The sequence below is a fragment of the Scatophagus argus genome, chromosome 4 (genome assembly GCF_020382885.2).
Source record: "Scatophagus argus isolate fScaArg1 chromosome 4, fScaArg1.pri, whole genome shotgun sequence".
Taxonomy (NCBI): domain Eukaryota; kingdom Metazoa; phylum Chordata; class Actinopteri; family Scatophagidae; genus Scatophagus; species Scatophagus argus.
In genome coordinates this window covers 11,661,394-11,675,577 of record NC_058496.1, presented here as the reverse complement: position 1 = coordinate 11,675,577, position 14,184 = coordinate 11,661,394, and the positions used below count along the sequence as shown (strand labels likewise).

The window sequence follows — 14,184 nt, the reverse complement described above, 5'->3', positions numbered from 1 at the left end:
GTCAAAAAAAAACATATGGCCATCCATAGAAAAGGGCATCTATGCCATCCATCACTTCATAGCACATATTTCCAGATCGTCCTTTCCTTATGTATCTTGCCATCAACATTTCACCTGTAGCTTTTGGATTAAAGAAACATGGTGAGAACATTATAACAGAGTACAAAAAGAGAGAAAGGCAGAGGGTAATAATAATAATAACAGTAATAATAATAATGATAACAATAACAAACTATCATGCAGTTAACAATGCAATGAAAACCCCTCTCTACCTTTAAAACGTTCCTGTTGCACTGATCATCTTATACAATAAAGGTGATTTTCCTGTTGTAAAGGAAGTTTAACTGTCTTGAAGCACACAGTCAAGTGTGAAAAATAAAAATCAATGAGGCTTATTGTCTTAACACACAGCCTTGTGGGCTTACACTCTTTAATTTTCATCACAGCAACCGTGGTTGCTTCCAGTAGACTCTAGGCTTAGTGAACCTGAGATCTTTGAACAAAACCCGTCACCATAGCTCGGAGACAAGCAGCAGTCATTGATGAATTATTTGAGTCATTCTTTGAACACGTTGGAAAGGAAGTAGGTCTTCCCATGTTGATCGGAATAAAAAGCAGGAAGGGAAAATAATACAAAGACACAAAGAAGAAGCATGTGTGGGTGTGGGCACTGATGCATCAAAGGTTCTGTCAGTTCAAGTACTTGGTTAGGTAGACCCCAGGCAAAGCTGCATAAAGCTTACTGAGCATAAAGTCTGGCAAAAAAATGGAAAATCAGTGCATGACAGACACATACCCAGCCAGCTGATATAGACCTGTCTCTTCCTTCGTATGTGTGGAACCACTACTAAGTATCTGCTCATACTGTAAATATTGCTGTCAAGACTCAAATAATGTAAAAGCTGAGCAACAGCAAAATGGGAATGCAACCTAGGCAGCATACATTACAGAACTACAATCCGATTTTCTACACTGACACGCAAGAAAATTTATCCAGCCTACCAAAAAACTTCCATGCATGCATACACACTCACATAACCAAATATATATTCATATAAAAGTAGAAAAAGCGGTACTGTATATTTAAGGGCAATGAAATGGTGAGTAATTCTTGATTTGAAAAAGAATGGAAAACTGAATTTTAAACAGTTGTTCCTTTCAGTCAGTAACATTTCACTACTAATATTCTGGGACAGTAAAATGCATCACTGAACTCCTCTGCCACATATTTCTTAATAACAGCCTCAAATTGGCAGCCACGGCAAAAACTGGATGCTGGCATCACATTAAAGATTCTTTATCACACATTGAAACATGTCTGTCAATTCTAATTCTATCCAGCCCAACACCTCTCCAGTGATTACTTTCTAATGGCTGACTAGTGCTGCTGCTTCGTGTCTGCCATTCAAATCAGCCTAAGTGAAAACATGAGCTGAAAGCTGACGAACTACTTCCAAAAACTAACTAGTCGCAGCCACAAAGCCTTTTTCAGAAGCGTGTCTCTGTGTCGTCCTCACTCCATAAACAAAAGGAGGCTGCAGGGAGGCAGTGACCAGCGAAGGCTGCCTTCGAAATGACACTTTCAGGGTGATTTTTTTCCCTGCGCAACATTAACTGAAAACCAAGAACTAATTTTTGTTTTTCAGCAATTACATTTTGAATCATATTAGATTGGGCTTTTTTTCTGTCTCTGGTAAAGTATTTTATCCTTATAAAAGCAATTCCACACACTGGATATGTTCCAGTTGACCTTGTTGCAAATGCATTTCAAATAAGCATCACTGATTACACTTGATGCTGTTCAGCATCATTGATTTGGATCATTAGATCATTGGATCATCAGTAGACTTTAAATAGCACATGCATAACTCAGGCCAGAACTAGATGGCATAAAACATCTTCAATTTTGCTGCAACTGCTGCATTAGCAAATTAAAAATATAAGGTATGCAATTAAAATCAATTCCAGTGATTACATTAGTTAATATTCTGATGGCAGCACTGGAAAATGATCCATATGCACAAACATTTAAGAATTCAAAGACTATATATATTAGATAAATATATGTGCAAATAAATAAAAAAACAAACTTAAAACCAGGAAAGTGTGTCATCTCCAAATAGAAAAGATACAATATACAATGGTACAAGATACAATGGTATACAAAAAGAGAAAAGCACACATACAGTATTCATGGCATGGATGAAAGCCAGCCAAATGCTACATTTTATTCTTTATGGGCTGCCTGATGCTGTTTAATTACAATCTATGTTTGTAGTCATCCAGTGCTACATAAAAGCAGAAGCCAACAGAGCAAATCAAATATCTAAATTAAACGAATCGAACCCTTTCATGAGACTTTATCTATGCAAGCAGAATATTTGAGCTCACTGCACATAATGTGACAGGTTTGGGAGGATACTGCTATAACCATGATTACACAAAATCTGACAACAGCAGAACCAGGAAAGAAAAATGTGCATATTAATTTATAAAGGTCCTTGTTGAAACTGACATTGAAAATGTCAGTGTGCAACTGCCATCGAAAAGCAAACTGTCAGATGATGATGAACTGCTGATGATGAACTGGCACTACAAAAAGAAAAAAGTAGTCTTTGGTGAGAATGACCTCATGGCAGTGCATGCTAAATATGGAAAGAACTTTAGTGCCCTTAGATTCCAAAAGTTTCATAAAGTAAGAAGCAGATCTTATCAAAGGACAAACAGGACATTGCGGTGTTAAAAGACTGAAACCCATCGGTTAGCAAAAAAGCTGCTGACGGACTGTATGAAAATCAGTATCTAAAAAGAAAAGTGACATTTGCAAATGACTATAACAAGCTTAACTGACACTCATGAACAACAATGCAATCATCTCAAAACAGCAAAGAAGTGATTTTCACTGTCAGCACCGACGCTATACTAAGTTACATGATGCTAGGGATACACACACCACTTGTTTTCTCACCAAGTACAAGTACTTACAAGTACTAACATTTGGTTACTTGCCAGTACAGAGTACCGACACCAATATTCTCACTGACACTGAACAAAGTATTTGATTATGGAAAACAGCGGTCACTAACTGCATGGGGCCAGGATTCTTCTAAGTGGTGTGGGGCTGGACAAATAAAAACACATATCACTTTATGCCTTAAAGCAAATTCCCAGTGGTGTGTCCTACTGTTCAACTAAGTGCATAATACTGGTTTAAATTCTCTCTTTAGACCAATGGCACATTTAAGTTTTTAGAAAGAGAATTACAGCGTTTTTACAAAAAAGTACAGTGTATAGATAGAGCGTCACACGGTGCAATGACAATCAAAACATGGATGCTTCATGAATTATGGTTGTTGAATAACGGCCAGGAAAGTGTTGTTGCAGAGCATTATGGGAGTCATATCAAAGGGAGATGACCTTTTACGTTTTGGATATAAAATGTCATCACTTCATTTTATCCTACTAAAAACATGCGTGCAAGACTTTGGAATAATTAGTGTGAATTTCTGAGTTAGGGCCCAAAATGTGTTGTGTGCCCACAAAATCTGATCAGTTCTCTCAAGGTGTTGCTGAGAAATCATGCTCTCAAGAATAGGACAGATAGCTTGAAAACATAATGCCTTCTGTCATGGCTGTCACCAGTGCACAGGCATTAATAAAAGACTAATATTAAGGGAAAATACGGAGCTCTTTTTATTTCAGTTATGACTGTATGTGAGAAAGTTGATTTGCTATGCAGCACTTAACCAGTCGAGGCTGTCGTAATCAATTGCTGTTGGAGACAAAGGATGGGGGCGTAACAAAGGATTTCATGCCTGTCTACATCTCTGATTACCATATCTGGTTTGCAGAAAACTGGGTTTCCCAAAATCTTGATAAAAAGCTGCTTCACCATACAGTGAAATGGGACATCACAACACAAAAGAAGTTTAGCATTAAACTCCAGAGTAACTCTCCCTTGAACCATGCCAAGAGAAGTTTGACAGTTTGAAAACTCTTTCGATGGCAAGTGAGGAACATATTTTGTTTAAGTTTCGCTACACAGCCTTGAGGTGTGATGAATGAATGATCTTATAAACGGTTGGTTTAACTTTGGTATTTGATCAAGTGCACAGTGTAATGTTTTTACATCCTGTAGAACTTTGAACAACACTTTTTAAACAGCTGCATTTTGAGCTAAACAAATTATATATGAAATTAAGCCACTGAATTTAATATCAACATCCTGTATAGATTCAGAGGGCCGATGGGTCCCACTTGCATGCTCAAGTTACAAATTTTTGGTACGGAAAGTAAGTGTTTTGGTGGAAATTCTCTGGTACCGCAGGAACAGCAATGTTTCTAATTCTCACGAGATAAATAAGCAATTACAGCTCCAAAAACAAGCCCAAAATCAATTATAGTCTTTTACGGCCAGAAAAAGGCGCATGATTAAAATGAAAGATAAGATAAGATAACATAGGCCTTGATTAGTCCTGCACTGGGGAAATTCACATAAAACCAGAAATTTGAAAATCAAAAAGATAACTCATTTATATTAGTGTCAGTGGTTACTCGTGTTTTTTAGGGTGATGCTGACAACTTGGAAAACATTATGCAGATTTACAATTTAGCCTGACAGAAAATGTCAGTGTTGGATTACTCACAACCTGGTGGGTTAACAAGTGGTGTGCACAGGCAGAAAATTAACAGCCTGATTTAAAGTCAACAAATCAGACTAGTCAATATTATTGGTATAAATTAAAGGCAAATCAACACTGATAATGGCTATAAAAATGCCCTCATTCTAAAAAAACTCATGAGAAAGGTATAGTAAACACAGTAAAGCAATAGCACTGCATTCAAATGTATCAGAAAACTATTATTACAATTATTTCTTAACCAAAAATGTCTGTTTAACATATGTATCTACAATAAACACACTGGCTCGTACTGTGTTCTTTTCGTCTAAAATTGAGAGAATATTGGGACTGAACTCATAACTGTGCTCATTAGAGAACAGTGAGATATGGGACTTTACCCTACGGACAGCAGTGCAATAAGAGTGAGGAGGGGGTGGGATAGGTCCATGTGGGAATACGTGGGAGGTTGAATTACAATGCAGCACTGAGAGTATTCATAAGGTTATGAGCAGTCTCTGTCAAGAGACCATAAATGACTCTTGAACTCCACACTGGGCCTTCAAGTTCAGAAACAGAAGTGCTAAATTAGACAGAATATATACCCATATAACGTGTTTGTGTGGTCGTTGTAAGTGTCCCCATTCTGTTTGGCATGAACTTGTCTCTCTCATAATATACTGTACACTCCATAAGCATCAAGTAAAGCATGTCTGGAAACCCCTCTACCTCCACATGCCTATGCTGTGCGTGTACATGGGTGCTGTGCTGCTGCCACGTTGTTGAATTTGCGCACCACATCGGTTGTCAGTGAGAAAACATCAAGCAATGCAGGATAACTTCCACAGCTATGGTACATACAGGTAAACAAAAGCTGAATAAATCATTTGTCTTCACTATCCCCTTCTTTGCCCTTCTGTCAGCAGAGACCAGACAGGGTGAATACTACCCACTTTTCACCAGTTCAAAGCCCCATCTGCACATAAATGAATGATGAATGCTTCTCACCTGTTGTCAGATGGTAGCAGGGAAAGCAGAGCCAGCGATGACAGCTTCCTCCTCTCAGGCTGAGTGATGTTATCCATGCGGTCGACCCACATCTCTATCACACTGCCCAACAACTGGTCCATCTGATGAGGAGACACACACACACAGATGATGAGAAAAGAGGAATAGAAAAGAAGTAGAAGAGAGAAGGGAGGTTAATATAGAGAAAGAAAGAGGAGATAAACAGAGAAGCAATACAATATAGAAAGAGGATGAGAAAGAGTGGCTTAAACAGTGTCTGACAACTCAAAACACAAAACCTGATGTCTATCAGTGTCATAAAAGTCAGCGAGACTGACCTTCCCTACTTGTTATGGCTCATTTACCTCCCTGCCATGTCTTCTATCAACAAAAAGGATGATCAAGAGACATCTTGGAGAGACATCTCTAGGCCTTTCGTTTATTTAGATTAGACAGTAATGTCAAAAGAAGGCAAAATCAATTTTGCTTTGAACTCGACAAAAAACAACATTGTCTAAGTTTCACAGCAGCTGGGGACAACTCAGCTTTAGGGCCTGAGGATGTTACCATTTGCACTTCCTTGGCTCATTACTTTTAGCCTCGCTCAGAATGATTCCCTTTTAACAGGCACTTTGCAGTTATGTCTCTCACAAACATAAACCAGTGACAGAACCTGTGCTGAGAAAACAGAAACGAAGGGCAGACAGCAAGTCTCACCTTCTGGCTGCACTCAGAGGCCATTTGAGTGAGCAGAGAGGAGAAGAAACTAGAGTTCTGGAGCAGCACACGGCCCATGATTCCCAGATAGGTGGACATCACGACTGGATATCTCTGTACACCAACAAACACACACACAGTGAATACACAATCACACACGTGATTGTAGAGAAATAACCACACACTTTTACACAAAGTAAAGGACATAAAGCATGATAAGTGAAAAGACAGAGTAGAGTTTTTGGTGCTGTTGCTTCAGCAAAGCATCTTTCATTCCCTGTCTGCAAGCCCCTCCAGCCCTTGCTGCATGTTGTATGTATTAACTTAAAAATATACCAAACATTCTCTGGGGGTAGCATGCTCCTAACCCCCTGAATGTGTCCGAGGTCCATCCACGACGGTCTCATAAAACCCAGTGGTAAACACTGATTACGGGTCCCTGTACTGGATATAATCGCAGTCCAGATCTGTTAAAGAATCTAAGGCAAAACTCACCTCACCGTCCAAAATACCCCTGAAGACAGCTGGCAGCAGCGGCTGGAACATGTGGGCTCCAAGTATGGGGCTAACCTTTAAAGCGATCTCTACCACCTGCCAGGACACAGGGAGAGGGAGGATGAGGGACGGTATTCAGAAACAGGGTGTAAGGAAAAGTAGCAAGGAGACACAGACGAACAGACAAATAGCACCTTTGGGTCAAAGAATTGTGCAAAAACAGAGACAGGAAGTGTCCGACAATGGATGATGTAGACATTTCAAAGGAGGACACATGGAAGTGAAAGGGGGTTGGTACAGCACACAGTATGAAACCATGAACTGTTTAAAAGCTTCCCTTAAATGAGGGTAGCTAATGCCCTCTTGTAAAGGCCCCCTTTAATCTGAACCGTGCCCAGCTCTGCCAGCAGCCCTCTCCTGCACAGCTTCCCGAGTCTGTAAACCCGGGATCACCTTTGCATTGCCATCATAGACAATACTTTCAAATGAAGGCACAGCTGTTACCGAGCTAACCCCATTTACTTTTCCAACACCAGACAAGACCTCAGACGCTGAGGCAAGTATTAACAGATACACAAAATTTACCCATGGCTATAGGTTATGGTTGACCTTGAAGTCCTTTTAGGCCAGCTGATATCACAACTTCCTTTAAGCCCTGTGTGTTTCCTCTGATGAAAAAAAATACCTGAGTTGTACAACATATCTAAATAAATAAGGCCAAGAAACCTTATCTGGCAGGACAAGGCCTAGGCTTCTGATGAAAGGACTGCAGCACAAATCCAGACCAACATGATGATCTAACACTAACATTAAAAATGGCATTTTCACAAATTAATGCCTCAAATAAGAATATTTTCCTCAAAGGTCAGCAACCAAACATGAAGCACTGAGACAGACAGTGAAATGCTATATCTGTCTATATCACGCATATGAACTTTTCAAAGAAACGCATTCTGATTACTCTGATCCCTCTGTCCTCAGTGTGGTGAGCTACTGTGTATTCATGTTCTGTAGGTTGGCAGATTTATTGTCTGCTGGCTCTCCTTTCCTCAGCACAAAGGATTAGCAGGAGCCAAATGTGCAGCAAAGACACTGAGCGTTATTAAGCAAAAGCTCTGTGGTCCTATGGCCATTCTGAGTACATATACTGTTCAAGCAGTGCAGACAGCACAAACACAGTCTGCTGCAAAAGACAGCAAACGCAGATGCACAAGTGCACACTGATATGTGCACACATACAAGTCTGAGAGTAAACCAAGAGAAATGACAAACCTACAAACATGGCAGGGCTAAATATCATTTTGAATTACTATACAAAATTGGGAATTGCTAATCACAGAAAGGCCCTAGAACTATACTCTGAGGGACTCCACCGACATAGTGATTCTCTCAGATTTATAGCATCACCCCTGCTTTTAAGGTACGAACCAACTGGGGATATTAGATATCATGACCTAAATATCTAATCTATCTGTAAGTATTTATGACACAGTCTCACATCAAAGCTGATATCAGTGCTTAGATGACAGACATTTAGTACCTTTGTCAGGGCAGTTTTGGTGTTATAGTAGCCTGTTGGAGGCACCCTCTAAGACACTTCTCAAGTAATTAATTAGAAGTTAGAATATCAAGGGTCCTACTGAATCATAATCTGGTGTCAATTCACAAGCCATCTGTTTACGTTTGTGTATCCGTGTATCTAGTGCTCTATGCCACTGTTGCTGCACCTTTTACTTATTGGGTCACACAGACAAAACAATCACTGTGTTGGAACTTGAGGAGGGTGGGGGAATTAACCATGAAATAAGAGAGGCAGAGAATAAACAGAAGTAATACAGTTGTGTGCATGAGAGAGAAGGAAAAGAGAGACAGTACCTTAAGCACTTGGACCTGCCCTTCGTTCGTGATGTCTTTCAGCAAATCACAGAAGGAGCGACACAATGATTCTGCATAATTCTGTGAAAAAAATAAAATAAGCAAGTAATCAAAAAAAGGGGAATTTCCAAACAAAGTATGTGGATTTCTGTTCGTGTGCAAGTGTGCATATGTCTCACCTGCAGGAACTCTGTGGCAGACAAGTATATGTAGGCATTAACGATCTGAAAGCAAGTTCGCAGGTTCTCGGAGCTCAACTCTGGAACAGAAAAACAAAAGAAAACTGTTCAATTTATGAATGCTGGCGGGGACAATAAAAAAAAAGGCAGGCTGAGTAGGAGGACAAAGACACTTATTGACAAATGATACCGCATTTACTTAGCATTTCATTCTGGACAAATCGTCCTACTGGCCTTGCTTACCGAGAATCATTAAATAAATAAACATGTGTTTCACTAATGGAAATCCTATTTATCCACTCAACTAACTCATAACTGTATAATAATGCATTAAAAACTTTAACATGCACTGCATATCAAATGACTTTTAGTTTTGGTATAGAACAAACTTAACCTGGAGAAACTCACAACTAAAAGTAAATACTGTCATGTCCAGGAAAATACCATCAAAGACAAATACTGATACTTTAATCTGTAGCAGGTGCTTCTGATGTATTATTAAAACATCCCTTTGAGGGTATCTGGTTTTGCTCTCGCATGTTGAAAGAAATTTCAACTGGCAAAAAAAGAGAAAACGCTTGATGAACTTTTTAGCAACGAGTCCCTTCAACACATCCAAGACCCACGAATGCACAGTGCAGTAATCACTTTATGAATGGCTACTTGTAATAATGAGAGTTCATGAGGACCTATTCAAAAGAAATACAAGCTAAATTATTAAGCCTGCTGTTGCCTCTGCAACATCATTATCCCAGAATTAAATATATTCTAGTTTGTGTCTGATGTTTGTCTGACCTTTGCTGTCTAAGTTCACACTAATGAAGACAGAGTGAAGCCTTATATCAGTACTGGATGAGATGAGACCTGTGGATTTGCTTTATATACAACATCTAAGAAAGCTGTTGAGGTATTTTGTCCAGGTATGGCGATGTATTAAGAGGGTTAAATGCCCTCAACACTCAGGACCATTTGCAGACAATTACACACTGGAAGCTTGAGTTCAAAGACATGACCTTTTTTAAGTGTGTGAGTCCTCAGTCAGCGCACTACCACAGTGCTAACTGTTAATGGCCTTGTGATCCATGGAGCGGAGTGAAAACTCGCACTGACAAGATCAGTTGTGCAACAGATTTAGTCCGGACACTGAGTAAACAAACAAAGCCACACAGAAATAGGAAGTGAAAAGACAAACTCCATCTCACTCTGTTTCTCACAATCTAACGATGTGTGTGTCTGAGAGACAGAGAGACAAAAAGAAAATTTGAAGATGGACTGACGCACGTAAAGCTTTGCAAGTTATTCCAAAACTTATTAATAACCTCGTAAAGCTGATTTTTCACTTACTGACATACAAGCCCGAAAGGCATACAATCCATAACAGCACACAGTATGAAACTATGAACTGTTTAAAAGCTTCCCTTAAATGAGGGTAGCTCATGTAATCTTGTAAAGGCCCCCTTTAATCTGAACCGTGCCCAGCTCTGCCAGAGTTTCAGGAGACAACAGTGGTTGTCCATCCACTCTGTCCTCCCCACAGAAACACTCCAAAGCCACTGCAACACGAACAACTTTTCTGCTCACTTTGAAGATTTTCAGCTTGCAATACACCCAAGTTGGATGTGAGTACAAATGTGCCATGCAAAAAATATGCTTCATGTTTGTGAACATGAGGAAATATAACAGACATTATGACAAGAGAGTTTTAAAATACCGGACTTCAACAGAGGTCCCTGCGAAAAAAAACGAAAACTTACAAAGAATATAGGTGTGACAGTAACAAAATGGTAATACACCTTAAAACCTGGAATATGCACAGCACTTGAAAATATCTTGGCAAATACCTACACGAGATACAAAGACAGGTGAGAGGACAGGAAGAAGAGTGGGGACTGAGTGGCACTTCCTCTGCTAGACAGACAGATGGGAACTAAAAGACTCACACACACCTGCAAACCAACACAGCATCTATACATACAAGGGTAACATCTGCATAAATAGTTTGAAAGTAATAAGGGCTAACTGTAGCTCACTAACACCTAGAGCAGTTGTTTACTTCATATAAATTTTCAGGGAAGAATTTTAACACCCAGGATAGCAGTGCAGAAACACAGAGGCCAGATAATGTGCATGTATAGACCTATGAATACACACACGTACACAACATTATTTTAATGGTGAGTAAAGAAAGAGGATTACAGGAATGGGATATATACACACATAATTATGTTTTGCTTTTTCTCTTTCTCTGTAATAATGGGTACTTCACAAGTGATGGAAAAGTTAGTTTGCTCCCATGTGCCTGTAGACTGAGTCTCTCTCCATCTTGCTTGCTCTCTCAATGCCTTAAACTTTCTAAATCTGAGTTTCTCATAACACCTTCTTATAGACACAGCATGTCCTCATCAAAGTTTTCATGGGAGATGGTTAGAGGTCAGTGGTAAATAGCAATACAGGAGGTTCAGTCTGACCACGCTGGTTCATACAGGAGACATCAATGCCAATGTTTGCAATATGTTTTCTCTGGCCATCTGCTAGCCACAGTAAGTTAATGAAGATAATGTATGCTGCCACCTGTTTTCTGTGCAGGTACCTAATGTACTCCAAGGGCCTGTTTAGTCAGCATATCAGTCTGCATGAATATACAATACTCCAAACAAAACATGGAGAAACATTATGCTGAACGCATGCAGTGTGCAATGATTAAGGATGCAATCAATGACTGTTTTATCTCAATTACTGATTTAATAATAATCAATTAAAAATCAGTTGTTGGAGGGATAAAATTTCAGAAAATGGTGGAAAATGCTGATCAGTTATACCCAAAGCCAAAGATCACATCCACATATGTCTTGTTATGCCAACAAGTCAGACATAATCTGTCAGTTTACTAGAAAATATTAAACTGAAAATATTCACATTTAAGAAGCTGAAATCAGAAAATTTTGATTTTTTTTCTTCCTGAAAAAAATACTCAATAATCAGTGTTTCCATACATTGGCAATACAACTTATCAAAATAGTTGCCAATTAATTTAATAGTTAACAACTAATCAATTAATTGTTGAAGTTCTAGCGATGATGTGAGCGCAGTTCAAGAGAAGACAATAATTGTTTTCAAAACCAAATTTGACGGTCACAAGAAGTCAAAGTGACATCAAATGTGCGGCAAAGCCCTTCTCCTCCTGTTTATTTTCTGCTGTCATAATGTGCACTACCCTGTAGCATGGGTACTGGAACGTAGAGCATCATGAGGAAACGGATGAAAGCTCCACTATAACAAATGCTGTCCTGTGGTCAGGTCAGAACATTCATTCTTCCACAGGATAAAGCAAAGGCAACAGATTGCTTAACAGTGGGTGATCACAGACACACAGTGTCATCTGACAAGGAAAGCACAGCAGGTCTGCAGTGCTGCAGAGGAGGCGAACGAACGACCATGGCTCTTGTGTAGGCTGACAGCACAATCGCTCCTAATGACCCTAAAGCGGAATATATACAAACTGGGAAGAAAGACTGAGTGAGTACAACTTCTTCTTAAAATTTAGAGGCAGCATAATCAGCACCTGGAGTGCATTTACATATTTTTTTCTTCTCTCATTTAATATGACCAGAGGTATGTACCAAGCCACCATTGTTTTAACTTGACTTTGTTTACTGTGAAATAAAGCATAAAAAAAATCACTTAGACCAGGATGAGACATTTTTTTCAGAGTGTCACTTCCAAGTACTCCTGTATTAGGACTTTGAGGTGTCCTCTGTCACTTTAATGCAGTTTTGCAGAGTATCTCACTAACATACTGTACTGCTCCATATGTCTCTCAAAGTGACAGAGTTTAAGTTAGTAATACAAAGAATTAACTCCTGGGTGGGAAATTGTCATTTAATAGAGGGTGCAACCTCAAGGATGTATTTAGGCCATATATTCCAATCCACTCAAAAGGGACCGAGATCCTTTTTGTTGACAGTATCGACAGCAAGATACTTCTAAGTGATTGACTATTGAGGCAAATCTGAATTCTCCATACTAAAAAAGCATGAGAGCAAAAAGCAGAAGCTGACCACAGTATGAGTACGGTAACCTGAAAAACTCATTCACACTGTGATGAAAATCTGCCCTGAGCCTCACTGTGTAACTGAAACAAATCGAGAGACTACATGAGGAGGCGGCTTTAAAGCACCAGTGGCTTCCAGCTGGTGGCATATACCTGAGCAGCTTTCACAGCAACACTCCAGCGACTGCTTATCAGCATCTCATATCATTGCTCTGAGCCGAGATGCCACCAACAGGACTCCACAAGCCAAGAATGACACAAATGTTGAAGGAACGTCATGAGGGAGCTCCGAGCCCGCTCCTCGAATACAGAAAGAAGGCAACTACAGTTCAGACAGCAGTGAAACTATATGAGCCTGTACTGACAAAGGGATAAAAAAGTAAATCTTGAATGAAAACCTCACACTAGAAGCTGTTATATGAAGAATGGCATTTGAGCTGTTACATAGCTACAGTAACTTTGACAATAAAATAGGGTTTTACCAGCAGTGATCTTTCCCCAGAGGATGAAATAATATTTGTAAAAATATTTTGGGGCTGGGGGAGGGGTGGCAAGGCAAACGAATAAAGCATGCACTTGGAGACAACACATCCGGAGCACAAAGACAAACCAGTTAATTTCTTCAAAAAAAAAAAAATTATTTCACTTGCTTGCTGTAGTTTATATATGATTTAAATGCTTTTTACTTATTGTTTCTTACTTCTTTCATTTTCCCTTCAACAAATGACATTGCAGGTATCCCTGGTTAGAGACAGTCTGGTTATTATTCCACTCTCACTCTCATCTTGAATATGGTAAAATAGGCATTGCTAGTGTAAATACTTCACAGGAAATTAAATAGGGAAACATGTGACCTTTAGTCCACACTGGAAACTTTTACTTGTTTTCACTGCGTACTATGTACCACGTATTTTGTGAATACGTAGGATTGGTCTTAATTCTCCCCCCAACACACAAGTTGATTTGTGTGTAGCAGTGAAAATAAGGAATCTTAATCCTTCATTCAGACCATAAAGAGAACAAAGCACGCACACATGCACGCACGCACGCACGCATGCACACACACACTAAAGGAGAATGCGAACACCAATATACAGAAATACACAAACAGAGTAATTTGACAGACTGACCTTAAAACTAAGTGAAAATTTCTCAGAGGTTAAACATAAAGGCCAAGAATAAATTGAGGACAAGAATGAATGAAAACAAAGTGTAGAATCAAGCAAGGCAATTACTCAAA

General features: G+C 39.3%; 1 protein-coding gene across 1 annotated transcript in view; it reads right to left on the bottom strand.

Annotated features, from left to right (window-relative positions):
* ipo11 (importin 11) overlaps nucleotides 1-14,184 on the bottom strand; it is a 106,226-nt gene that overhangs the window by 26,573 nt on the left and 65,469 nt on the right. The window contains exons 23-27 of the mRNA XM_046387719.1: nucleotides 8,894-8,973; nucleotides 8,715-8,795; nucleotides 6,840-6,935; nucleotides 6,345-6,458; nucleotides 5,628-5,749 (exon numbers count right to left, since the gene is read on the bottom strand). Coding sequence (XP_046243675.1) covers nucleotides 5,628-5,749; nucleotides 6,345-6,458; nucleotides 6,840-6,935; nucleotides 8,715-8,795; nucleotides 8,894-8,973 — 493 coding nt within the window. The remainder of the gene's footprint in view (nucleotides 1-5,627; nucleotides 5,750-6,344; nucleotides 6,459-6,839; nucleotides 6,936-8,714; nucleotides 8,796-8,893; nucleotides 8,974-14,184) is intronic.